This window comes from Dicentrarchus labrax, unplaced genomic scaffold, assembly GCF_905237075.1.
Source record: "Dicentrarchus labrax unplaced genomic scaffold, dlabrax2021, whole genome shotgun sequence".
NCBI classification, from domain to species: domain Eukaryota; kingdom Metazoa; phylum Chordata; class Actinopteri; family Moronidae; genus Dicentrarchus; species Dicentrarchus labrax.
In genome coordinates this window covers 13,403,166-13,430,891 of record NW_026136703.1, presented here as the reverse complement: position 1 = coordinate 13,430,891, position 27,726 = coordinate 13,403,166, and the positions used below count along the sequence as shown (strand labels likewise).

General features: G+C 40.2%; 1 protein-coding gene and 1 long non-coding RNA gene across 3 annotated transcripts; one reads left to right on the top strand and one right to left on the bottom strand.

The window, feature by feature from the left end:
* Positions 1 to 750: 750 nt before the first annotated feature.
* Positions 751 to 16,660, top strand: grhl1 (grainyhead-like transcription factor 1). 2 transcript variants are annotated; one of them, XM_051391024.1, is made up of 16 exons: positions 751 to 932; positions 3,033 to 3,222; positions 3,520 to 3,593; positions 4,300 to 4,433; positions 4,524 to 4,759; positions 5,388 to 5,470; positions 5,781 to 5,934; positions 6,060 to 6,171; positions 6,586 to 6,680; positions 9,124 to 9,367; positions 9,594 to 9,721; positions 12,302 to 12,330; positions 12,534 to 12,619; positions 14,128 to 14,213; positions 14,731 to 14,795; positions 15,274 to 16,660. In XM_051391024.1, the coding sequence occupies exons 1-16, from the start codon at positions 913 to 915 to the stop codon at positions 15,386 to 15,388; spliced, it is 1,851 nt and encodes a 616-aa protein (XP_051246984.1). In that variant the 5' UTR covers positions 751 to 912; the 3' UTR covers positions 15,389 to 16,660. The 2 variants fall into 2 exon arrangements, with proteins under 2 accessions (XP_051246984.1, XP_051246985.1); XM_051391025.1 differs by lacking the exon at positions 751 to 932 and adding an exon at positions 959 to 1,186.
* A 3,021-nt stretch (positions 16,661 to 19,681) lies between these two features.
* On the bottom strand, positions 19,682 to 26,961 carry LOC127358151 (uncharacterized). The gene is made up of 5 exons (XR_007882385.1): positions 26,859 to 26,961; positions 25,709 to 25,805; positions 25,489 to 25,563; positions 24,871 to 25,072; positions 19,682 to 24,547 (listed from the first exon to the last, which is right to left on the bottom strand). It is a non-coding gene; the product is annotated as an uncharacterized LOC127358151 (long non-coding RNA).
* Positions 26,962 to 27,726: the final 765 nt, after the last annotated feature.

The following is a 27,726-nucleotide window of genomic DNA, read 5'->3' as shown; positions in this document are numbered from 1 at the left end:
ATTGGATACATGTTAGAGAGGGATTTCATGGTGGCCAGCCAATGTGAACAGGAAGAATGATTACAGCAAGTGAAACTATTGTTTTAAGACAGAACACCTCCTTTTAAAAAACAACTCCTTTGTCTGTTATTATAAACTGAATCTCTGTCCTTATCACCCAAAAATGATTGCTCATAATGAGTTCCACATTATGAGTTATAAAGATTTTACATTTGTATACTAGTATCACCATTACTTCCCATGCAGGCTGAAACTGCAGATCATGCCTAAAAGAAGCTCTACCTTGATCCTCTCATCCTTAAATTTGCACCCAACCACAGGATTGTGTAAATAAATTAGATTGTCTCCACTGCCTTATCATATTGTAATTCATTATAATGCTTCTGTGTCCTTAATTCTTAACCCTTTTATTCCTTCAACCCTCTTTTTTAATTTATTTTTAACTTTTAATCAACTTTTTTTTTTTTTTTTTTTTTTTTTTTAGTTTTTATAAAAGAATCAAGCATTTAAGCATGTGCCTATATTTTTGTCGCCAATTACAAATCCAACATGATAAAATCACAGCTATCAAACCCTGTTCTTCCACTGGGTCACCGTGAGTCCGTCCACACCTCCAGGTAGGCCACCAAGCTGAGCCAATCACAGCCTCGGAGCGGGTTATTGACAGCGCGGCCCCGCCCTCCCGTCCACCTGTAATCCAATCCGCGGTGCTGTCACAGGTAAAACCGGCCTCAGTTTCTAAGCATTGCCCCAAAAAAAGCGAGAAAAGCCGACAAAACCCGTTCTCTCGGTAGGGGACACCTTGTTTGTTGCCGCGGCCCTCATCCAGCGTTAGCGGCGCAGTTTTAACACGGTAAAGAAGACGGATCGGATTTTCAGTACCAACTAGAAAGTCCAGTTCGACCGACCGAGATGTCACAGGAGCATGACAAGTAAGTCCTCACTCTCCACCTTTAACCTGCACAACCATACTGGCTCTTAATATTTTGTGGACTTTTACACTGTTTTTATGCACTTTTTTATTTTATTTTTTTGAGTTCATGGCACAGAAGGATTAATAAAAACCTGAGCTCACATTGAAGTCCAGCTCTAACCTGCAGCTGCAAATAAAAAAAACCTATTTTGATTATTTGTCAAACATCCAAGCATTAATTTAAGGATTATTATTATAGCTTCTTTTTCAAGGGTAAGTTAACTCTTAAAGCCTGGTTGCCTCATGTCTCATAGTTTCCCATGGTGTAACTCCGCTGCGTTCACCTGTCATGTTCAAGCCTGTACAGGTGTATCTCCACCTGTCGTGCGAGCGGAGGCGCCTGCTAGAATAAAAAACTCTCCCGTGATAGAAGCGATGGGCGGTTTAGTGTTTGAATTTGCTTTAAGCAACATTTATGTGGATAGTCTAAATGATGTTTGTTCAGCAGTGAACGTGGAGCAGGGAGCTGATGGTGGTTTTATTGCAAAGTTTTGACATCAACAGCTTCACTAAAATGAAATGTTGCAAAATAATAATAATAATAATGATAATTTTAATGCTGGTGTAAATGCTCAGCAGATATTCTGTAAGAGGGCAGCGACAAGGAGACTTTTTGAGGGGAGTGAAATTGTACACCTGCTAGGCGTTGGCCAGACTACTTACACAGACAATGTAAGCAAGCAACAGGGCTATATGAGGTTATATTTTTACTCTACACGACTCAAATGTTAAAATTAGACTGCATGCACACTTCTCTAATACAGAAAATACAGAATGAATACAGAAAGATGTTTTTTTTTAATGTTCTTGTACATTAAAAGTGACAGATGTCTGTGGATTCATGCTGTGAAGATGTGAAATTTAATTTTAGTCTATCTTAAAAACCTTTGTGTTTTTTTTTTTTTTTTTTGTTTTATTAATGGATTACATTTCTTTAGAGTTTTATTGCCGGGTAAATAATGGATCTTATCAGGTTGCCTTTTATGAACAGCACAATTAGATATAGGATTACTAATTATCACTTTGCTCTGACCATTGAGAGGAAAAAAGCTGTATTTGTTGTAGATACTCAGCGTGGAAACTGAACCAGTCCGTTTACACTTTGTCATAATTACTTTGTTGTGGCAGAAAATCAGTGGATGGATTTGGTGGGCAGGGTGATTGAAGATGTGTTACAGGGGTGTGTAGTTTCCAAAGTTTGGGAAGGAACGCTAATTATCTAGATGAAACTTTAATGACAAGAGCCTGACTAATGACTTTACTTTGTTCTAGTCACACGTTTGAATAAATATAAGCTGAGCAAACATTAAAAGTTACTGTAAAAAGACAAGTTCATCCTTCAAATGTTCTGTATTTTCTCCCGTGTGTTGACCATCATTCCCTTTTAACCTTAAGGCTTCATTAAAGCTTAAATCAACATATTAAAACCACTACAAGCAGATGACACGCATAGAAATACAAGCTGGTGTATTCTTATTGGTCCAACTCAGTCCTGTTTACAAAGCAACGACTCTCGAGGCCTCACAAGATGGAAGAGGAAGAGGAGCTGGTGACTGTGCATAAAAATATATTTTTCACAAACAGGTTCTCTTACAAAAACAAACTGAATGCAGGAATGTAGCCGGGTCGGATGCGTCACTTGCGGTTTCCCTCTCAACCAATGAGTGATGCCTGAACCCGAGTCGTCACACTGGACGAACCTGTAGAGCATCTTTTTCTCGAGACACCTCGGTGGTTCGATGGCTGAGATTTGTTGCACAATCACTGAAAAGCCTGAACAACTGGTCTCGAGATAAAGAGCATCTACATGGCGTAGGCCGTGATTGTAGGTCTTGGCTATGTGAAGTCACACTTGAGGAGCAGCTTGTTAATCCTAGAGTCGATATCTGCTCTTTTAAACCTTTATAAGTGAGGTCCAGTTCTTCATTTGTTGCTTTTTTTCAAGTGTCAAGTGAAAAAGAGTTTGAAAGGCCATCACATAAGTTCTGCATTAAAATAAACATTAGCCTTTATAACTGGTTCATACACAGTAACTTATGGACTTCTTGTCTTCCTGCAGTAAGCGTGCGGTCCTGGTTCTCCAGAACGAGCCGGGCTATGGCGGCCAGCGTCGCTCCTTCACCACAGAAGACGAAGCCTGGAAATCCTTTCTGGAGAACCCGCTGACCGCTGCCACGAAGGCCATGATGAGCATAAATGGAGACGAGGACAGCGCCGCAGCTCTGGGCCTCCTCTACGACTACTATAAGGTACAGAAGAAAGTCCTTTTCTTGACCACACTGGGAAAAGTTCTCCCAACGCTGTGAGCTCTTTTAGCATGAATCAAAAGTGCAGAACCTCATGTCAGGGGATTACTTACCAAATCCTTCCAGGCTTTTACCCACATGATCCTTCCCCATACTGACATACAACCATTAAGCAACATCTGTGAGGCAGAGCGTATGTCATGTAACTGATCTAGTTGCACATATAGACAGCGGGATGACCCTGGTTGTTGGATGTGATGTGGTCAGACGCTGAGCGGCTGTGTTTACCCTCCCATACAGGTGCCCAGGGAAAAGAGAACAATACCCCAGAGCAAGCCAGAAGCACTGGTCTGTGATGTGGATCCCAACAAAAGGTAAGCAGCAGCCCTCACCCAATACCACCCCCTTTAAAAATAAAAGCATAGCGGAGGGGGACCATGGCAGGAAGGGATTCAAGCTTGTTCACGTTCTGAATTTTGTGTGTGCATTTGCATGGACGAGGGATCTGAACGCAGTATAGCTCATTTATTGAAATCTATTTAAAACCTGATTCCCCAAAAGGTCAAAAACAGCCTTTTTTTTTAGCTTGAACACAGTTTAAGAGTCTAACCCACTAGATTTCTTCCTCAGTTGAAGTTAAAACACAAGGTTCAAGAGTTTATACTGAGTTTATTTAATCAGGTAATTTCACTGAGATTTGTATTTTCACACAACCAAGTCATAAAGTAAAAGATAAAGCTTTAAAATTTCCATGGAGAGTAAAAGAGTTCAGCTGACATTTGTTTGATTCCTTTTAAATGCAGTAAATTTAATAAGTGTGTGCGTATTGGTTAGCTAAGGGTAATCAATCAGTCACTTTAGTTGTCCCCAAAGGGCAATTTGTTGTGCAACAGTGAAACACAAAACAGAAAATGTCCTTATGTCAGGGTATGTGAAAGAGTTACTTTTGCCTAATGGCACTCCTGTACTGTAGTTATACGATATAAATGAGAGAAGATACAGTGGAGCTTTAAAGATGAATCCCATCATGATTCTCAGATAACACTAATACGACACATGTGCTGTTTATCTTTGCTGCAGACACCAGATCCAGGCCGGACACCCCATAGGTCCACATCATGAGGCTGGTATGGAGAGCAGGATCCAGGTCCTTAAGGGGCCCTTCAATATTCTCCAGTTGGCCCAGGACAAGAGATCCCAGTTTCCCTCACCAGGTCAGATTACATTCAAAAACACAAACAGACAGGAGCTGCTTTTAAAACAGAAAATCTTCATTGTCAGTTTTCTTGATTTTGTATTTTCAGACACAACAGTCACAGTTTCCATCGCCGCCGTGCCAAACTACCCCCCCGTCAAGACAGAAGTGCCAAGCCATGGCTTCTCAGTGACCATCCCAAACAACTGCACCGAAACCGACGGGCATGTGGGCGTCTTTGACCGCCAGCTTACCCACAACACGGTCCAGTTCAGCCCCAGCACCCAGTCCCGCACGCCCCCCGACTCCACCTTCTCTGAGAGTTACAAGGATGGTTCCCAGGAGGTGAGTGTTTCGATCCCCCCTCTTTCTAAACTCTGCTAATGCTCTCCCTACAACCCCCCTGCTCACCTCCTCCTCCTCTCCTTCGCTTTCCTCTCCTCTCCTCTCTCAGATCTCTGCCATCACACAATAGGATATTCACCTGATCCCACGGAGCCAGCGGTGGGCTCAGCCTTCCCTGGTTTTATTTGAACATGCCAAAATAGCGGCCAGTGTGTTATTATGCCATTGTCTCACCAACACAATAAAGTGCTGTACTTTTCTCCTACAATAGCCAAAGCTCTTTCTCTGTCCTCTTTCTCTATTTAACCTGGAGGGGAATTACCTTAGAAAAGAGTAACCCAACAAAACCCTTGTACAGGAGGGAGTGGGGGGGTTAGCAACATTAGGGAAGAGCTATTTGAACTAAAAGAAATGGGGATGAAGGGGAGGACAAAATTAATGAAACCTACACAAAGTGGTGGAAATCCCTGAGTGGCACTGAGTTAAAAAACGTATTATTTCTCTGGTAAATTATAGGAAGCAGCTTTTAAAATGAATCATTTAATATCAAAGCAAAGTAGCTGTTAAATATATCCGCTCTTTGCTGTGTCTCACTTCACACTTTATCTGTTTTCTTTGTGTGCTGCAGGTGTTTTCCTTCCCAGGGGATCTCCAGTTACGTATGGCCTCCATGACGCCTGACGAGTACCCTCACTTTGACCCCATGCCGGGGTAAGTCGCGCTGCCGCCGGCCCATCGTCCGACTTCCACCGCCATTCAGCTTTTGACACAACACTGCAGAATGGCCTCATTCATCGTAGTCACAGGGGAGACACTGGACTCCCCCTCTGTGTGAAAGACAAGAATCTGCACACACGGGCGTTATCTGACAACACGCTGATTTTAGGTCACGATTTAGCCAAATGAAGCGTGCCGCATCATGCTTCAACAAGTTTTTGCATGGTGTTATTGCAGTTTTAGGGAAAATAAATGCTTTTTCTTGATGTTTACCTAATTCTGCCACTATCTGTCTGTACTTTAGGAATAATTTTGAGTACACACTTGAGGCTTCCAAGTCTCTGCGTCAGAAGACAGGCGACGGGACGATGACGTACCTGAACAAGGGCCAGTTTTACCCTATCACCCTCAGGGAGGTTGACAACAAAGGCATGCAGCAACCCATCACCAAAGTCAGGGTAAGAACAAAAGACAAAAATAAAACCTGAAACAAGCAACGACTTGGGAATATTAACAGCAATCACATGCTGAATATCATCGCAGCTTATTAAAGTTGTCGCTGTGTGTGTTAACCCGTCGCCAGAGTGTCGTGATGGTGGTGTTTGGAGAGGAGAAGTGCCGAGATGATCAGCTGAAACACTGGAAGTACTGGCACTCCAGACAGCACACTGCCAAACAGAGGTGTCTGGACATTGGTAAGAAGTCTTGTCAATTATATAATATATATATATATATATGTAAAATTTGGCAGAACAAGAGTGCAGCAATAAGGGGTCACATAAACTTTAGTGTAATGTCTTAGAGATTTTAAAGAGCCATAATGAGTCATCCTTGGTTTTACCGTGGATTAGGCTGAGTAATCGTCCCGTGTCTGCACAGGTAAGTGGGAGGTTGAAAGGGAAGCTTAGCGGTAACTAAGGAAAAGGTGTGTTATTTGGTTGTGACAGTTCAGTTTGGCTGGCTATGGATTATTTCTGCAGCCTTTAAAATCTCAGTGCGATATGAGAATACATTTACGTTTTCTTGAGAGTTGATTTGTTTCTGATGGCATTTCACACTTCTGATATTTTGCTCTTTTTACATCACTAAACTCTTGCTTATTGTCACAGCTGACTACAAGGAGAGCTTCAACACCATTGGCAACATCGAGGAGATTTCCTATAACGCCATTTCCTTCACCTGGGACACCAATGAGGAGGCCAAAGTAAGAGAATACTAGAAACGCGTACGCACGCACAACAAAATTAGACGTGCTTGTTCAAAAGCTGCTGTTTGCCTCTTCTGTGTTCACGTAAGAACAATAACAGTGTTTAGTCCACAGGATCACTGGTGATCCAAGGTTTTCATATACTTCCTTTTCTTGAACTCTTAATATGAGCCTTGAACTTTTCACATCCACACACTTAAGCCAAAAATAGACAACTCCTCCTTTCTAAGCTCCCGTGTGGTTTTTGCCGCAGACCAGAATGAAGGTTTCAGGTGTTGACACCCCTTTGTCGGTGATCATCAGCCACTTTGTTCATTGTGATCCTCCAAAACAGTCGTTAAAGAAAATAGGGGCTTAAATGGAAGGGTTAGGATGCTGTCACCTCCTCTTGTGTTTGGTCTTGTTACGTAGAGACGTGGAGGTGTGTGTATTAATCTTCCCGCTCTCTGCATATACATTCTTGACTGGTCCAACCTGCCTGTCACCCCTATTGTGATGCTATGTGTTAAAGTATTTCCGCACAGCAGACAGGAGCAACAAAGAGTGTAGGAATGAGGAAACTCAGCAGGGGGGACGGGGACTGGATTGGACGGTTAACAAATAAAATCCAGTTCAACAGGTGGAGAGGTGACAGAAAGGAGGAGCTCGTGACACTTGATTTTTATGTTTTGGTTGTTGGCCCTCATGTCATCCTCTGGCACCGGTCCACTGTCAGCCTGAGATGGAGGACGACTCACAGGTTAACAAACAGACAAAAGGACAACATGGCGGCTCTCCAACGCCTTGCTAACTGTAGGCTACACTTAACATAAATAAAGCCACATGCACAAGCCTCACACACACACACACACACACACACACACACACACACCAGGATGTGGGTCTAACTGTCTCATGGCTCGAGGCCTGTGTCTATAGGATGTTCATCCTTGTGTGTGCGCATTACTTCACTGCATGTGTATTTTTGGAAGCACCGCCCTGTCACATTGTTTGAGCATCTCATCAATGATGATTGATCTCATCAATCTGTTTAACAACAGATAAAGGTGTATGTGTGTGTGTGTGTGTGTGTGTGTGGGAGGCTTGTCCCTGGGGGGGTCACTCCAGTATATCTGTATTTGCAGTGTATTTGCAAAAGGCAGCCACTCCCTTATGTTTACCTGCTCGGGGGCTTTTTTTACTGGTGTTTGATGGCAATGATTTTTTTTTTCTTTTCTGCTCTATGTGAAACAGTATGTGCATAAGTTTAACCCCTCATGCATGGCATCCTTCTTAATGAACTATCATTTGAACAAAGTATAAAGCTGCCAGAAACCCAAAATATAAGAAAAATGAAACAGGTTCTTTAAAAATTTACAAACATTTAGTGATAATCTAAATAATATTCTTATGAAACTTCAACGTTGTAAAATAACGCTCTTTATACACACAAATTCAGTTTTTAATTGTCTAATATATAAATAAAGTTACTATAAATAAAACAATGTATTTGCAGATGAACAGAAGGTAAATTGACTGTATTTAGGAATAAATGCACAAATACATTCTCAAATATATACATATATATATTTGTCTTTTAAAGTCCCCCTCCACTCAGAAATATGTTGCTCTTCTTGTTCCCACAGTTGGATGTTTGAGCTTCATTGTGCAGAATGATGTATTTGCAGAGTTTGACACTAGTAAGATGTTTCTCTGATTTCTGACATCACTAATAGTTTAATAGTCAGTCCAGGTCCAGTTTGCAACTTATACAGATGTGATGTAGAAACTTGAAGCCACCAGAGCACACACACTGAGAATAGACTTTACAGTGAAGGAATAGACATCTTGTGTCCAGCAGGAAAACTTTAGAAATGAACATAATTCAGAGATTCTGGGTTTTTAAATAAGGTAGAAGGAGTAAATGTCTTTTTAGGGATTTTAATGTGGAAATTATACTCCCCCCCCCATGCAGACTAATGGTATACAGTCCTTAATAATATTTATATTATCAGTGATATCTGCCTCTTGGATTATCTCTATTATTCTCTCTATGTGTTTCCAAACACTCTGTTAGGATAGTGTGTTTTGTTGACACAATGATAACCTGTTTTGAATACAAGCCCCGGGAGGACAAATGAGCATCTCTACAGTAAACAAAATATGTGCCTGTGATTACTGGAGTTGACCAATAGAGGGTGACACAGAACACTGAATGAAGCAACCTAAGGCCTCCAGTGTTTCACAGTGATGTAAAGTGAAAACCTTAGTTTCTTTCGTTGGTCAACGTTTTAGAAACAGCTATTAAACTGTTATATTATCACTAAAATTACTGTTGACAAACCTTTTATGTTTAATTCCTCCAACTTTGTACGGGTGACACTGGACTTAAAACACAACTTTTTCCAGCTTCTTTGTCTCATCCACCCTGTATTCTCCCTCCTGTCCTCTCTCCCCGCAGATCTTCATCTCTGTCAACTGTCTGAGCACTGACTTCTCCTCTCAGAAAGGTGTGAAGGGTCTTCCTCTGAACCTGCAGATCGACACCTACAGCTACAACAACCGCAGCAACAAGCCCATCCACCGCGCCTACTGCCAGATCAAAGTCTTCTGTGACAAGGGGGCTGAGAGGAAGATCCGAGACGAGGAGAGGAAGCAGTCCCGCCGGAAAGGGAAGGTCGCCGAGCTCAACCCGGGTCTGGCCTGTGAGTTCAGTACTTGTATAATATGTATAAGCAGGGGGCTGAAACTACTGTACCTAATCCCTGAGTTTAAGTGTATAGTGATAGCTCATTTCATTCAAGATGATGATAATTCAGTCCTCCTTTACTGCCCCCAAGTGGTCATAAAAACATAAATAAATGCAGATTTAAGGACTCTGAAGATGTCCTTCTTATTGAACTGCTCCCTGTTGTGTCTTTTTCCTCCCAGTTGTGGACGTCAAAGTGCCCGTCCTCCAGAAACGCAACGACGTGACCATCTTTAAGATGATGAACGATTTTGAGACCCAGCCGGTCCTTTTCATCCCTGACATCCACTTCTCTACCTTCCAGCGCCACGTGAGTGCCCCATCACCGACACACACAACTCTTAATACCATCAGTGCTGTTTAGTGCTGTTTTTTCTGACCATGAACATCGCTTTTGCTGCATTCATGTAGCCTGCATAGCATCTTAGGTGGTCCATAAACAGTTTGTTGATTTCAGCTTCCACCCACTCATCAGCCAGCTGGGTCGAGGTGACCTGCTTGCCTGCTAGTTGGCAGGAACAGAGAGTTCTAGTTTCCAGCTCTGATAGGAGTCTTACATACTGATGGCTGTATTTCAGACTGCTTACTCACAGGATGAATCATTTACCAGTGACTCAAAACAAACCCGGGTGGTTCAGAAAATATTACCCTGTGCTCCCTGTTTAATGTGCTCGTATGCTTCCTTATAAAAAAAAGGTAGATTTAGAGAGATGTGGCAAAAAAAATTTCTTGCCATCCCAGTTTTTCATTTATTTAAAGATAATGTGTTAAAAAACTGAAATTAACACATCATTTAATGATCTAATGGCCACATTTTAGATTAAGTGATAGGCTTAAGGTCAATTAAAAAAGATATATATTGGAAAAATGTCTGAAGATTTACTAATAAAACAATTAACAGATTTTTAATGCCACCTTTAGATATTTCTATTTAATACTTTACTAATGTGCCTTAATTTTGGGGCCTTTCCAATCAAATATTGATATATGTAATATATATTTCTGTAACCACTTAAAGTCTCCATTCCACCCTCTTGCCATCCCATGAGTATTTTTCTACATCCGCCCCTGAATCCTGGTCCAATATTAAACTTACAAGTGTGATGAACTTGAAGCTACCAGTGTACAAACACTGAGAAAGGACTTTACAGGGAAGCAGGAGACATCCAGCAAAACTTTAGAAATGAATAACATTTGCATGGAAATTAGACTTATTTTGCAGAAAACAAAATATTAGACACACATTATTGTTCCAGGCGCACTTCTTGTACATGTTTTAATACATGTCTCTGGAGGATCTTTAAGCATACGTGCAGTTTGTCAGGTTTTTATCAGTGCTGACCAGCAGCAGCCCTCTTCTCTGTGACTGAACTTTGCTTCTTCTAGTCAGGACGAACACTTCACACTTACAGAGCTGTGTCTGCATGTACGCCTGATGTTATTTTTTTGGGGGGTCTTTTGGGTTTTCCATACACTTTTTTTCATATTTTACGTGACATGTACAATGAGACAAATCACTCTGCGAGAGAAGTTTTGAGAAATTTGACTACAAATGATCTTTGAGTGCCCCCTGCTGGTCAAAGTATGAGCAGTTCCAGCTAACAAAAAAGCACTCTTTCTCCCCTTCTCTCATTCTCACGGAGTTTACTTTGCTACCAGAGAGGCTGAGGGAGGCCCCAGAGGTTATTTTTGGTGCTGCCGATGACATTGAACCTGACTGAACTGCTATCAGTTTCTGATAAACTCAGGGTTTACCTACCGGCTCAGAATAGAATTTCTATTAACAGCAACGCCTGCGATCAATACAGTCACAGGGCAAAAGGCTACAAAAAAGCAACTTTTCCAACAATTAGAAGTATAACTTATTTTTTATTGAACTCATGTATTATTTAAAATTATTAATTGGTTGAAGGGGTTTTATGCACTCTGTAATGACAGCCTCCACTCAGCAACTTTGATCTTATTTACTTACTAACTGTATTTCTGGTCTATTATTATTATTATTTGTATTCTATTTAATCCAACTTTTTAACACTTTCCTCTTCTAACTATAACACATATCTTTATTAGCATTTATTAACATACTTTACTATTGAATAATGCTATTTGTAGGCCAGTGAACGGGATGTAGGGTAAAGGGCACAGGCTTGTTTGCATGCGTGTGTGTGTTGCACGTAGTGATCGGTGGTTCATTCTATTTTAATTCATTTTATTTAGTTTTTTATTGTGCTTTTCTATCAACTTAAGCACTTTGAATTGCGTGTTTGAAAACAGCTATTGAAATAAAACTGAATCGCTTCGATTAAAAAAGATGATGTAATAGCAACTGATATGCAGAGCAGCAGACTTAAAATAAATAAACGCCCCTTTGTATTTAATAGATAAACTGATCAGATCAATATGTCAAATCTCAAAAACATCATATAAATGACCTTGTGACCCCTGTTATGTGACAGCCTATCAGAGTTAAGACCTGCACTTTGATCACTGTTTCTCTAGCTGTAACTGTACAAGCTTTGCTCCACAAATAAAAGTAGACAGCTGAGTAGCTGTTTCTGTTGACCAAGCTCATTTCTCAGTAATGAAGGAAAAATAAATGGGTCAACAAAGGAAAGCTTTTGGACTTGGCTGTTGACTTTGCCTTTGACCTGGTTGACTGATTGAACATCCAACATGCAGAGTTGTAACTACAGAAGCAACACATCTTTTTTTGCAGGATATACATTAAAATCATATTTAATGTGGGTTATGGCCATAAATATTGAGGTTCCCAATTCTGATATGTCTGTAGCTGATACTGTTCGCAATTCCAAGTCATCAGTGATACCATTTATGGTCGGTTTAACTTTTATCATATTAATTAATTTCTCCATTTCTGTTTCTTCTGCAGCCTTACTCAACAGAAGAAGGAGAGGAAAGGTGAGTTTCACATCTGATCTTTTCTCACTCACTTTTTAGTAGTTTTGAACCGAGACAACCTTTGGAACCCTTCGCAGTAAAAGGCATACGGGGTTGTGGTTTCTAGGAAATGTCTGTGGGCTTTGTGCTCGTGTGTTTTATAGCCTGTTAGCCGGTTGTTAAGGGCATTTAAGCAGTGATTTGTGTGTTTGTGTCCACTGCAGCTCAGGCACGAAGAGATTACCTTTCAGTGATGAGGAGTTTGCTTCACCCCCAAACAAGATGCCGAGAGTGGAGGAACCAAAGAAAGGTAATAAATGTGACTGTCTGCATGCTGATCAGATCCTTGATTGATGCTCTTCTTAGGAGTTAAAGCAGTGTGTGCATGCATGCAGCAAACAGACACACACACACACACACACACACACACACACACACACACACACTTTCTCTCATTCCAGGTCTTTCAAAACACACACACGTGCCCGAGGCCTCCACTGACCCAACCAAATACCACTGATCACTACGTGCCACACACACACGCATGCAAACAAGCCTGTGCCCTTTACCCTATATCCCGTTCACTGGCCTACAAAAAGCATTATTTAATAGTAAAGTATGTTATTAAATGCTAATAAATATATGTGTTATAGTTAGAAGAGGAAAGTTTTAAAAAGTTGGGCTTTGCATTGACCTTTTAAAACCAGTTTCATGAATACACCTGCAGTGAGGTTTTAAAGGATTCTAAGAAACACTGCTCCTGTTAAGCAAGATTCTTGCTTTGTTTGTGAAATACTGGATACTTTCACCCCATCAGGAATGGCTAATAGTCTCTGAACTGGCTCACAACTCATGTAACACTATAAGGCGGATTAGTCACTTTAAATTTACTCCAACATAAACTAAATTCGGTTAAAGGTTTAGGTGACGTTTTATATCTTTCCACAGCAGCTGTTGTGTTTTTCCAGTTAGACAATTGGCAGCCTTGTGGTGGTTTGGAAGGGGATCATGTTGACATCTGAAAGAGAGAACTGCCAATCATGTGTTGAACAGCCTCCTTCAAATGACGTCTGTCTCTAACATGGCAGCTCCAGACCACAATGAGCAAAGCAAAGATGTGGCCATATACAGTATACTGTAGCATTATAAGACCATACTGTTTCACGTCTGTTATTTTTGGTTTTGCTCCATAAACAGATTACATAAACTATTGAAAACTCCTCTGCACAGTTCTGACTTTAAATAGAAGCTCACTTGAAGAGTATTTCCTGTATTCAGAGGCCATAAATTAGCACAAGTTCTTGCAATACGTTGGAAAACAATACGAGAATATCTATTTAGAGCATGATCTATTTTGAGAAAAGTGAATGAGAGGAGTGTCCGTCCTTCCGTTTGTATGTGTGGCTCTTTACAACCATGTATGATATGAGTCTGCTTTCTAGGTGTGCTTTGTCTGGGTCTGGTGCCACTTCTCTGAGTCTGGATTAGTGCCCTTGTAGTCAGGCAGGGGGAGTATTTAGTTAAAATGGTCTGCAGCGTTATACATCATATCTGCAAATTTACTAATGGATTAAACATATGTGTGCATGTGCTTGAGCTTCACTCCTTCGAAATCGTGATCGGGGACACTGTAAAGCCACAAACCCACAAACATGAACCAAACCAGCAGTTGAGCTGTTCGGTCTGACGCAAATACACGCTTTAACGTCTGCCAGTGACTTTCGTCTGAGGCAAGATTTTGGGTTTGTGTCCAATCCACGAACATACGTGCTTTGCTTTGACGCCTTCCCGTCTATTCTCCCTCTTTTCTCCACACAGTCCTGCTGTACGTGCGCAAGGAGACAGAGGAGGTGTTTGACGCCCTCATGCTGAAGAATCCCACACTGAAAGGCCTGGTGGAAGCTGTAAGTTGTTTTACCTTGGCCATAGAATTCATTCAGCCTTCTTGTGGAAACTCAACGTAATCACAATTTAAGGAGGCAGGGATGTGTGAGGGTTCATTTAAATATTAACTACTAATAACGGACTCCATGCTCTCCTTTCTTTCTTTTTGCACATGCGCACTAAAACTATTGTAAACTACAACAAACTATAGTCTTATGAGTTAAAACTAGAAACATAACCTTAGTATAGTCCACTATTCAATATAAACAATGACAGTTTTATACATTTGAATAATATCAAAACATAAATGTCACAAGAACATATTTTACTGTCACATAATGGCTCTTACACTTCATTGTACTGGTAATGACTAGTATCGCAGTTCATGTTGGGAAGAATAAGAACGAGTGGATTGGGGAGGAGAGATAGAGAAAGGGTGTGTGGGATGGGAGTGAAGGGTCATGTACAGTAATTATGGAGACGGACAATAGAGTTTGCTCAATAATTTAACATTGACTTGTATTTTTTCTCAACCAGATTTCAGAGAAGTATGATTTACCCTTGGATAAGGTTGGAAAGGTCTATAAGAAGTGCAAGAAAGGGTGAGTTTGAGTCAGTGACATCCTCCTACACTACACTATGTTTGAAACTTTGTGAAATTCCTCCTTGCTTTCACCTCAAGGTCTCCTTCTAAATACAAATAGTGAGAGTATCAATCAAACCTTTGGCTTTCCCAAATTCAAGATTGGCTGATTTATGTCACATCCCTGTTACAGGGAGGTCAAACACAGTACAGATGTGTTTTCACATGAACCCCAAATGAAACTAAAATAATTTGTGAGTTAACTGAGCATTAGCAATTAAACTCGCTGCTGCTGTAATTCAAAGCATCTATCTATCTATCTATCTATCTATCTATCTATCTATCTATCTATCTATCTATCTATCTATCTATCTATCTATCTATCTATCTATCTATCTATCTATCTATCTATCTATCTATCTATCCATCCATCCATCTATCTATCTGTCTGTCTGTCTATCTATCTATCTCTAACACCGGTATCTGTCTTATAATAGGATTCTAGTCCACATGGATGACAACATCATCAAACACTACTCCAACGAAGACACCTTCCAGATCACCATGGAGGAGTTGGGCGGCATGTACAAACTCACCCTCACTGAAATCTGATTGGACTGGAGGAGGCGACGTCACTGTCAGAAAGGAGTGATGGAGGACAATTAGTGGTTTACATGTCCAGCTATGCAGTGATTATGGACTCGATCCGAAGCTTAAATCATGTTGTCTTTGTTCTGTATTAATGTCAAACAGATTTTAAAAGTCCCACAAGAGGTGTTTTATACAAGGTACAGCTCTTAATAGACTGCAACGTTGATTAGATATGTAAGTTATGAATTTTTATTCATTTTAAAACCTTTTTTTGTGCATAAGAATCAACAAGTGAGGACGGGTTTGATTGCTGACACCTTTACTTTGTATTCAGTGAGTTGCACCTCAAATATTAGTGCCTGCTTTTGTACATTGTTGTGCAGAGTGTTTGTGGTGCTGCTATACCTCATGCTTTGCAAGCAGCAGTGTTTCTCATATGTTTGAATTTTATGAGGAGAAACAGCTCCCTTCCTAAAGCCATAGCACTGATGATTACAATCCTTTAAAGTTGGGTATTTAGCACATAAAATGAAGACAGCAAATTGTTGACAGAGCCCCAAGTGGTTCAGTGTATTAATACCAAACAACATGGCAGTATTTAGTGTGTAAAGCCTTCTTCAACCATCATACAATTAGAGTAGACTAATGTAAATGTTTGTTGTACTTTTTTTTTTTTTTTTGAAGCATAAAATACATGTTGTTTGTTGAGTGAAAAGGTGTTTTTTCCTCAGATCAATTTAAATAACGGCCTCTTTGTAAGTATTAAATAGTTGCTAAATATATTGATGATAATGCTAAAACACAGCTACCCTTCTCATGTAGAGCAGTTTTCTGAATGTTGATGAAATAGGTCAATGAATGTCTAGCACAGTCCACGGAGGCTGTTCTGGAAGTGCAATATGATGTTTAGGTTCAGACACATTCAGAAAAGAAATTCTCCTTTATTGCCATAACTATAGTATATAATACATACTAACTGATAAAACACCTTTTTAAAATGGAAATATTGTTGTATATATCCACTGGAAGAAAAAAAAAGGATCTATACGATCCCTCTTTTTGTATCTTAGTACTTATTGTGTATATATTTATTAAGAGAACGGATGTGGGTCATTGTTTTTTTAACCTATATATCCAAATTTCTATTATTCCTAATAATATAATTTGTTCTTTTTATATGAACTTATTCTAACCTTACAGGTCAAGGGATAAAAAGTTATAGATATGTTTTTAATTGATGTTTTTTTTTAAGGATTTGATGCAGAAAATGCCCAATAAAGGCTCTCTCCAGTAGCTGTTGTGCTTTGTCTGAGACTTTCTTCCTCAGGTTTTCTTATTCAGTTATTACTTTTCAAACACTGCCTACATATTACCAACTTTCCATCCATAGAGTTCTATGTAATCTATGGATATGAGATTGTTTAATTAAGTAATAGCAGGCCTGTAGCAGAGATTAACTGTGCCTGTGCCAGTGTTTTTCTGTGTCTGTCCACAGGAACAGATGTCTGGGCATCAACCCTAACCCTGTGGGCAGGAAACAGGCACGGTGCAGAGAAGCTGCTCTGCCGGAAACCTGGCCACACATTTCCACACTCTTTGATTAAAGAAGAGACTCGGAGAGAGTCGATCAACCACTTTTTCCAGACTGAAATATCTCAACACCTACGTGATGGATTGCTATAATATGTTACAGACATTCATTCTCCCCAGAGAAAGAATCCTGATTTCTTTGATCCTGTGACCTTATGTTGACATACTGGTGGAGAACAAATTAACATTAAATTCAGGTACAGACATTGACATGGATTAATGTTAATGTCTGTACCCTTAACTTTTCATTTACAATAGTTTGAGGCCAAATAAAACCAGTAAAACTACTGACATCACCCTCATTATTTGGCTAATAAGCAAATGTACACATGCTAACATGTTAAAAAAAAACCCACTGGTGAACATGTTAAATAATAAAATTAAATAATAGACAGCAGCATGTTAACAATAATTGTAGGCGTGTTAGCATGCTGGCATTAGCATTTATCTTAAAGCGCAGCTGTGCCTCAGAACAACCTCACAGAGCCACTAGTGCCCCCTACAGTCAAAAACAATTGTATGAAATAATAGTAATAATAATTTTATTAGGGGTCAGTTAATGATACATTTGAAGGACATTTTGTCAACTTACTTACTTGTAGCTCTAATCTGATCACATATTACAGTTTGTTTAGTAAAAATAAGGTATAAAAATCACATCTTTGCCACTTGGTCTTTTAATAAAGTGTTAGATACATGATGACAGACATAAGTATATTTCACGTGTCAGAACTGTTAGATGTTGGACTTGCGATGCTACCTCAGTATGCAGTATGTGGTATCTCTACCAGCAGCATCATAAAGGTTCAGGTGTGCAGGTACAGAAAGACCTGAAGACTCATTTAGTTATAATTTAACCCATTAGTCACGCCAATGTTGACATGCTGTCCTGTCGGCCATCTGGTCTGTCTCCCTTTTACTGTCTCTCTTATTCTCCACGTTTTTTTTGTTTTTTTACAAGGTTTATTTCTGATATGTCCTTATTTAAACCCACAGTTGGTGACGATATGGAGCTTCTGTCCTCTGTGTATTTGACTGTGAGCAAGGTCAGGAAACTGGCTGGACTCACAACTCAGACATATGGTCTATCTTTGATTTCTATCCTGGTCAAAATAGAATTGGAAAGATATTGTTATGAGTGATGGTATCTTTTTATTCATGGAATCATTATGTTTCCCTTTTCTTAATTTCATGTCACCATTTGTATAGTACATAAGACTATAAAACCCTTGAGTATGATGTTGTGTTAAGGATACACAGATGCTTTGGACGAGGGCTAATACCTGGCATACAAGTAGTAGTATATGTAATTAGTATTTGATTAAAATAATGTGCAGAACCATTCTACTTAGTGGTTACAATGCTTTTATAATTTGAAACACAATAATTTAATTTAAATATAAAAACAATTAGTATTTCCTTTGTTAATTACTTCTTTTTATATTTTCTGCAGGAAAAACAAGCTCAACAAAATAATTCATTTTTCATAAACTGGTTATAGTTTATACTTGTGTCACATAGCTGGATGAGAGTAACAAAATGTAAAATTACCAACAGTATACAATACCACGAAGCATCACTGAGATTCAGATGAGGCTGACACTGAACAATGTTGACAATTGGCAATATATGTCCTTTGTTTAAATAATGGTATTATTTTTCACATTAATAATAATTTTATAAGGTTATTGTTACAGGCCTGACATTGAGAAAATAATAAAAAGAAAAAAGGAAATTAATCATCAGCACACACAATCACAGAAAGATACATTTATACACATTTATACACTGTTCTGCACCAACCTTTTCAGCAATATGTGCAGTTCTGTATGTGGCAGAGTGGGAAAAACTACAATATATAATATTTGCTTGGTTTCAAAACAATAAATATAGGTTATGAATGTACTGTTAAATATTATCATGAATGTACAGAAATATGTGTCCATGCAGACAATAAGGGTATATATATTATATATACCACAATAAAAAAAAAAACATTTAAAAAAAACAAACGGAGCCCCTGAAGTACTGAAAGATGTTATTTTGTGCACAAGATACACATTATTAGGCCTACAGTGACGCGTCAACGTCATATTTTTGGAGAATGGAGGACGAAACAGCAACCTCCTCACAGAATTCCCAACAAAGCCCCAATAAAAGAAAAAGTCCTAAAAAAACAGCTCGTCCTAAATCATTGAAGGTTTGGGAATACTTCAAATTTAGTCCCAAACGTTCAGGTGTCGTTATTTGTGCTCTTTGCCAAATGGAGTTGGCATACCACACCAGCACAACAGCAATGTGGGAGCATCTGAAACGGAGGCAGCCCATTGTCCCTCGTGAACGAGACAATAACAATTACTAACGTTGGCTAAATTAATTTCATTTCTTGTGTAGCTTGAGCTACACAACACACTTCGGTGGTGCTGACTGGCTGTCTTAGCTCTCCGTGCAGTTTCTTCTTCGTACTAGGTTAGTAGCTAACATTAACGTTAGCTAGCTACTGGCGCCTAGACAGCTTTGTTTAGCTCACGTTAGTTATCATCTAATGTTGGCGTGAATGGTAGCTGGCTTACGGCTGCAGAACACAGCAATCTATAGTAGCTAACATTAGCTAATGTGAACTTAAGCTACTAACCTAGCACGAACACACTACACAGAGAGCTAAGATGCGTTGGTTAGCCTAGCACCACCAAAGTGCACAGCTGCTAGATCTAGCTAACGGTAGCAAGAAGACTGCAGTAGCTTTTAACGTTATCTGTCTAACAGAAAAATAATCGTTAGATTAGTCGACTAACCGATAAAATAATCGCCTGATTAATCTTTTAATAAATAATCGTTTACCCCCAGCCCTACACATTATGTTTGCAGAAGTTATAATATTGTGTTCTGATTTGTAAAAATGTGCTGATCCTTTCTTTGCATGTTCTCCTCCCAACCCAAAAATACAAATAAAAAATACACAGTGGTCAAGAGAGAGATCGTTTAGCAAGGGCAGATAAACTGAGAGCACATCCATTCACTTTTTTACCATAGAAAATATAGGTGATATTTCTGGTGAAATAAAGTAGGAAAATGAATATAAACTTTCTGTTCAACTCGCGTGAGTCCAGAGTTTGCTGTAAGGCCTGTGTGTCATGCTCTTACAGCTGGTGCACAGCTGGACTGATATTTAATACAGGTGTGCCTACAAAAACACAGTGAGAATCCACACATTACTGTTTACAGTAAATAAGATTCAAACACACCAAAGCAAACCAGACTTGGGACAGAAGATGTGAATAAAATGCACCCAGCTGAATCCAAGATGGACAACCCTGTCTCCATAACTCAAGAGACTCTTCTGCTCATAGTGAAAAAACACTTTGCAACAATCTCTGCAGCACAGTGGGCAATGTTAGCTTCAGGGACGATGGACACAGACACAGTGTCCACCCTGGCAGATATGATCACTGAAATCACCCTGAGAGCGACTGCATTAATGATTCAGGAGATCATGCTCAGGTGTGCAACTCAGACTGATATGAGTGCACTTTTGGAGAACTTCAGAGCTCAATTTGGAGACTCCATCCCTGGTAGCTTTGCTGATGCTCTTCACGTCCCACTGCAGACGTGTCAGAGTGCAGAGGTGCTGACAGAAATGGTGGCAAAGGAGGTTTCCCAGAAGCTAGATTCTGTTGTGCTGAATTCCACCAGCTGCTCCGACTGGCCGAAGGAGCCTGGCATTTTTGTCCTTGGCAACATATCCAACATGACGTTTCTTCGTCGCATGGTGTTTCATGCTTCCTCATGCCTGAAGAGATATTTGGGTAAAGTGAACTGCTGGTGTTGGTGGTCAAGAAACGCAAAAATCTCAGAATCTTAAGATCACAGCCAGGATTTGGAAGAAACAGAATCATGTCAGAGCATAAAATGCACAATCTCTGTCCCCACTGTGACAAAAGCTGTGAGTGACATCCTCGTCAAATGATCCAGAGAGATGCCAGAGATCAAAGGAGAGGAAGGACATGCTTTCATTCCTCCGGTTTGCACCTGTATGGATGCTGAGGCTGCAGCATCTGAAATTGTCTGAAAATAATTGACAACCTGCATTATCCTGACACTGCAGATGTTGGTAGGAGCAGTGACAAAAGTATCTCACCAAGACCTCATTTTAATTTGAGGCTAATAGTTGACAAGGTGAAAGACTTCTATGCCGCAACTAAAACACTCCACCGGCATCAACCAAAAATCTTGCGAACACAGCTTCCTCAAGTTTGCCAACAAACAATATGAAAATATGATGGCAAAACTGATGAGAACAAGTGAGAACACAATCGACAGCAGTAATCAATATGAGGAAGGAGCTGTCTTCACCACTTTTTGAGACCTTCAAAGACGATGTTGACAGCTTTTTTCATCAATTGAACGTCCCAGAGAAACCTGTAGCAAGTGGCAACAAAACAATGGCCAGAGATCAAATCAGGAAGTTTTCAAAAGAACTGACTAAGATGTATGGTCATCTGAAGAGTAGCTAGACATACCAACTTTCTGCTGCTACAATGGTAAGAAGTCTGTCTGACTCTGTCATCTCACAGCTCAGGAGGGAGGTGGACGCCACCACTCAACTTCTCCTGAAGTCGTGTATGTTATGACAGAAGACGCAGTAGGAAAATTCTTGCAGCAGGTGCTGCTCTAGATGGAGATGGAGCCATCAACTAAATCAAGCTGCAGCAATGCAATGTCTGGTGCACTGAAGGACATTGAACACCTAATGGCGAAAACACTAACCCCACCAGAGGACAACAATGTCATCGTGAAAGAGTCCAGTTAGGTGTCGAGCTCTGAAGAGTCCGCCAGTGGATTTTCAGAAGTATCGACTGATACCTCATCTCCTACAGCAGACAGGATAAAGTCATCACTGCTCTGGTCATGAGGATCATCACAAAATCCCCTCAGAAAACCAAAAAGTCCCTTCAGATGGAAGACACCAACGCCATCATCAAGCGTCTGTCGGACAAGGCACAGGAGGAGATTGATTTTACTGACTCTGCTGTCAGAAAGATCAAGAACAGCATGAAGAAACTCAACAAGGCTGTGATGAAAGATCCTCTCCAGGAGCCACTGGAGGCTGCAATGGCATCAGACCACCCATCGTTTGTTGATTCTGTTGTGAAACATCTGAAGGGCCATCTGAACGTCTTCCTCAGTCCACCCAAAAAGAGTGCAGCTGCGAGGTTCTTTAAAGCAGTGGGAAAAGCTCAAACCAAGCCTTTTAGGTGCTGCATTGTGGGCTGCTGCAATGGCGGCAGTAGCTCAGTGTGTAGGGACTTGGCTAGGGACTTGGCTTGGGAACCGGAGGGTTGCCAGTTCAAGTCCCACAGACCACAAACGTATTGACTGTGGACTGGCAGCTGGAGAGGTGCCAGTTTCACCTCCTGTGCACTGCCGAGGTGCCCTTGGGCAAGGCAACCTAACCCCAAGCCTGCTCATGGGGCACTGTTAACGTGGCAGTTCCATCACTCCACCATCTCTCTCCCTGTTTGCATGTCCACAAGTGCATTAAGTGTGTATTTCAGCCTGTGTGTAGAAAAAAAAAGTGAAAAGAACAATTTCCCCTAGGGGATTAATGAAGTATATCTTCTTCTTCTCTAAAAGACCATCTCCGCCCTTTTCACTGCACCCCGCTTCTTTTAACACCTTTATTCATCTTGAAGGAAACAATTTAATGAGATCACAAACCGTCACACCTTCCATCTCACCAGATGAGATTGAAGGTAGCGTCGGCAGGGACCTAAAAAACTCCTTTCCTTCAAGATGAATGCCATTAACAGACCTTTCTCACAGTGACCATTTTCACATATAATACCAGTTCATGAGTTCAATTTAGATGTGTCGGAAAGCCACACCTAAGTTACACTTGAGTTTTTCAAAATGTCTGCTGTGAGAAACGTCTTGCACCACACTGCACCTGTGGCCCTTTGCTGCGTGTCATCCCCTCTCTCTCTGCCCACCTTTCCTGTCTATCTTTGGCTGTCACTATCCAATAAAGGCAATAAAAGGCCAAAAAAATATATATATATTTAGGGCTGGGGGTAAACGATTATTTATTAAACGATTAATCGGGCGATTATTTTATTGATTAGTCGACTAATCTAACGACTAATTGGACGATTAACGTGAGTTAGCTAACGTTAGACAGACAACGTTAAAAGCTACTGCAGTCTTCTTGCTACCGTTAGCTAGATCTAGCAGCTGTGCACTTTGGTGGTGCTAGGCTAACCAACGCATCTTAGCTCTCTCTCTGAAACGGAGGCACCTCTTAGCCACTCGCAAAGGAGACAACAACAAGCGAGCACCAACGCTGGCCAAATCTCATGCCCGTGCAGCGCGCCGCGCAGCCCGAGCTCCGCGCAGCCCGGTGGCACCAGCCAACCAAAAACTACTATAGATAGCTGTGTTCTGCAGCCGTAAGCCAGCTACCATTCAAGCCAACATTAGATGATAACTAACGTTACCTAAACACAGCTGTCTAGGCGCCAGTAGTTAGCCAACGTTAACGTTAGCCACCAACCCAGCACGAACAAACCGCACCGAGAGCCAAGACAGCCAGTCAGTACCACCGAAGTGCGCAGAGCCCGAGCCAAACAAAACAAACATGAAACCAACCCAGCCAACGCCAGCACCCACCTGCCACCGTCTCCTCCACGAGCAACAACGGGGCACCCCCTCCCCAGATGCTCCCACATTGCCAAATGGAGTTGGCATACCACACCAGCACAACAGCAAAGAGCGCAAATAACGACACCTTTACGTTTGGGACTAAATTTGGTCTCCCATGTGTGTGTGTGTCGAGCTGTGGCAAAGCGTCGACACGTCGCTACAGGCCTAATATTTCAATACTTCACAATATAAGATGTATATTTTGTCTGATAGAATTAACTAGTAGATGTGAAGTGTATTTTGCCACTGCTGTAACCAAACAACTCTGAACTCTGGACCAACAGTTCAGTAGGTCTCCAATGTCCATCTGTGCCTAAAAAGTAGCCCTAAGCTTTACAGTTCTTCTGGACATTAGCACTATGGAGAACTTGATCATTGAACATTTATTACTATGTAGACTGCTAGTTTAAAAGGTTGCCTTAATATGGATAACAGTATCTATACTAGTATATCCAATTTTCAAGTAAGATATAAATACATGTTGTGATACAGTAAGGTCTCTGGAAAACTGTAGAGTTCATGGATAAAATAACCAAGTAGATCTGTTCTTGTCTGATCCTGTTACTCACATGTGACAATAACACATGACAAATAAAGTTACATCACACACTTTTGTAAAAACCTATATACAAAAATACAACACTTGGGCGCCCAGGTAGCTCACCTGGAACAACGCAGGTCCCATGTACAAAGGCTGAGCCTACAGCGGCCCGGGTTCCAGTGCTGGTTTAAAAACAACCCAATCTGGGAAGTTTTCAACCACACTGCTGGGTAACTATTGGACCACCACAATGCTGGGTTAAAGCAAGATGGGTTGAATATTTTTCCAAACGTTGGTTTACATCAGCTGGGATGTTGAGTTACTTCTACCTTGTGTTGTTACAGTAAAATCTGTAAAAGAAATGTTTATTTTAATGGACTACACATCTATTGAACTGTCAAATTACTTGGATATACTAGCATATTAAAAATACAACGAAGGTTTGGTAATGGAAACCATACATGTACACAATAAACATTGTAATTTTTTAAGCAATTTTAGAAAATATTTTTTTGTCAAAAAGCAAAACAAATTCATTGCTGTTTACATGGAATAAACACTATGACACTTGAATCAACAACAGCAACATTACTATATTATTATTATGATAACATGTCCATAATCATTACTGTCAGTAGGCTTCTATAAAAATATGAAACCAAAAAACACTCACTTCATCCCAATTCGTAGACCACTTCTCACATTCCCACGTAGGAGCACACTGCTCAGAGAAGTTAAAGTCAAACATATCAAACGCCTCGAAACACACATCAACTTCTCCGAAGCCTGTCCCTCCAGAATGACACACGGCAGAGAGGAGCGCCGGCATCTCCCAGTGTCAGGATGAGAGGGTACGGCCTCCACACCTCAGCCTGCTGCCATGTTCAAACCATATAAAGACAGAAAGAAAAGACTGTATTGAAAAGCAAAGAGTAAGCAGGATTGTAGAATACTAAGTTGAGGTGTAACAATATTGATACTGAATTAAAAATAAAGCTAAGGGAAATCCTTCAAAATTAAAATCAGTGACATGGCAACGTTTTGCGTTCCCCATTTCTCATAAAGCTGAATATAGTATATGCTGTCAACTAAAACAACCATAGTGAGCTATCTGTGCCGCTCAGCATTATAAACACACTTAACTAACCAACATATCTGGAAAACCAGTTTTCCCACATTTTTCTCATACCTGCTTAATGAGGACACAACACTGTACTGAACCCCCTAAATTCAGTGATTCTCCATGTTCTGATATATTTACTTTACTTTGAATAACCAAAATTGTACCTACAAGTCAGTGAAGGCCTGCTAGACTCCTCAGTGCTGTGCTGGAACACTTCTCAGTTTACGAGTTTCCCCTGGGCGTCTGTGGGAAGACAATTTAATAGCTATCAGTAAGATGTGGATAGACTGTGATCTGGACATTCACGTGAGTAACCAAATAAAATAAAACCTACACTAATATTGATATTTGCAATGTGTGCTGTACAACAAAAAAATATTTCACCCACTGTCATTTCTTCTGTGAAGAAATCCCTCCACGCCTTGCCAGGTGCAAGATCTTCTCCCCGTACACAGGCAGCCATGTTTCAGAAAGTCCCGCGCAAACTAAAGAATGGAAAACAATATTTGAAAAGGAATTAGTAACGTTAGTATTAGTAGTTAGTCAGTGAGCTTTGCTGGCATTGAGAGCGGAGTCTTGTATAACCGCAGCTTACTCTACATTTTTTTAAATTGTATCAAGCACTAATATTAATAAAGGTCTGTTAAATACAGTTACTCATGTGGCAGCGACCGGTATTATAGTTAACGTAACGGTAGTTGAATTCATAATTTTCTTACAAATACAATTTAGTTGGTGGATTATATACTAGCCGAATTCACCACAACAATTAAGAGTTTCATGAGAAGTGTCGAGCGTTATGTTCCGGATTGTGATTTCAGTAACATTTAAAGCAAAAAAAAAAAAACAGCCCGATATGAGAGTGAAGTTTGGCTAACGCCCGGGGTGTTACTGTCAGGAAACATTAGCTAAAGCTCACGGACCAAAAGCTGGTGTATAATTTGGTAACATAACACAGATAGTGATAGTTATCGCTCGTATGAAACTTTGGAGGGTAATAAAAAATGAGGAAGGAGGATGCGCTGCTTTATGAGTAATATGGCGCCAACAGGAGACGACGCAGCGGCGGGGGTCTCGTCTCTAATGTGTCAACCGTCACTCTGGGTGACCCAACCACGGACCCAACCGTTAACCCAGCAGCTGGGTTACACAAAAACTACCCAACTCACTGAAAACAACACAGAAAAATGGCCCAACAGCCTCAACATTACCCGGCATTTTTTAGTATGAACCTGTGGCAATTTCCTGTGTGTGGTCGCCACCTCTTCTCTACACCTGCTCTATCAAATAATAATAATACACTTAGGACTTAACTTTACAATATAACGTTAATCCATAATTTTCTCTCTTCGATAGCAGTTGGCACATTCTGTGAGCTGCCTGGTTGCCTTGGCAACGGTCAACAACAGCGCTTGTCCAACGTCTGACCGTTACAAACTAATCAAAGTAATGGACGACAACGAATTGAAGTAATAAAAACATAAACAACAAAATACTAACAAATAAAATCACACACACACACACACACACACACATACCAGTGGAGTCAGACAAACGACACATTCGCTTCGACGTATCCTGACGGATTAACTTGACAAACACACGTTAACGGACACTGTTCCCGGTATCGGACACATCGGAGCCAACGGTCGCTCAAAATGCTTCACCGTCACGTGACTCACGTAGCTTTCAGATAGTTCCCGGAAGTTCTTGGCGGCCAATTTAAATGCATAACATAAAGACACACAACTGCGAGTTTTGGCAATTAGTAGTCAATAAATGCATTGATTTACAAAACTTAGCCTATGTATCACCCCGATATGTGTTTGTAATTACATTAATATGTTGTTGTTTTTTAAATTACTAATATTTGAGGATTAGTATGAATTACTGTTACCCTCCTTGTTGACATATTTAAAGATAACAATATCTTGGTTAAAGAGCCTGTTGCTGTTGTTGAGTACTTTACAGTATTTTTTGCATGTGTTTTTGTATGTTATGTGTTTTTAAACTTGTACAGTTAAAAACGATCACATCCTCATGCTTATTTTTATCATCATCAACAAAAACAACAATCATTTAATGACAAATTTAATATTCATGACTTTCAGGAAAAACAGGAGACTGACAAGTGTGTTGTGGTTGCAATTCATATATATCTATATATATTAAACTGAGAAACTGAGAAAATAGTATACAAAACATTTAATTATAAAATAGTTTGTATAATATTACATTTACAACAATATATAATTAATATAATTAAATTAATGAATACTTTGCTATATTACAGTCAGATTCAAAACAATGTTATTGTACATTTTTGTGTGCAAAAAAAAAAATTTTATACACAGAAGAAGTGTATAAAATGCACCCAGCGGAATCCAAGATGGACAACCCTGTCTC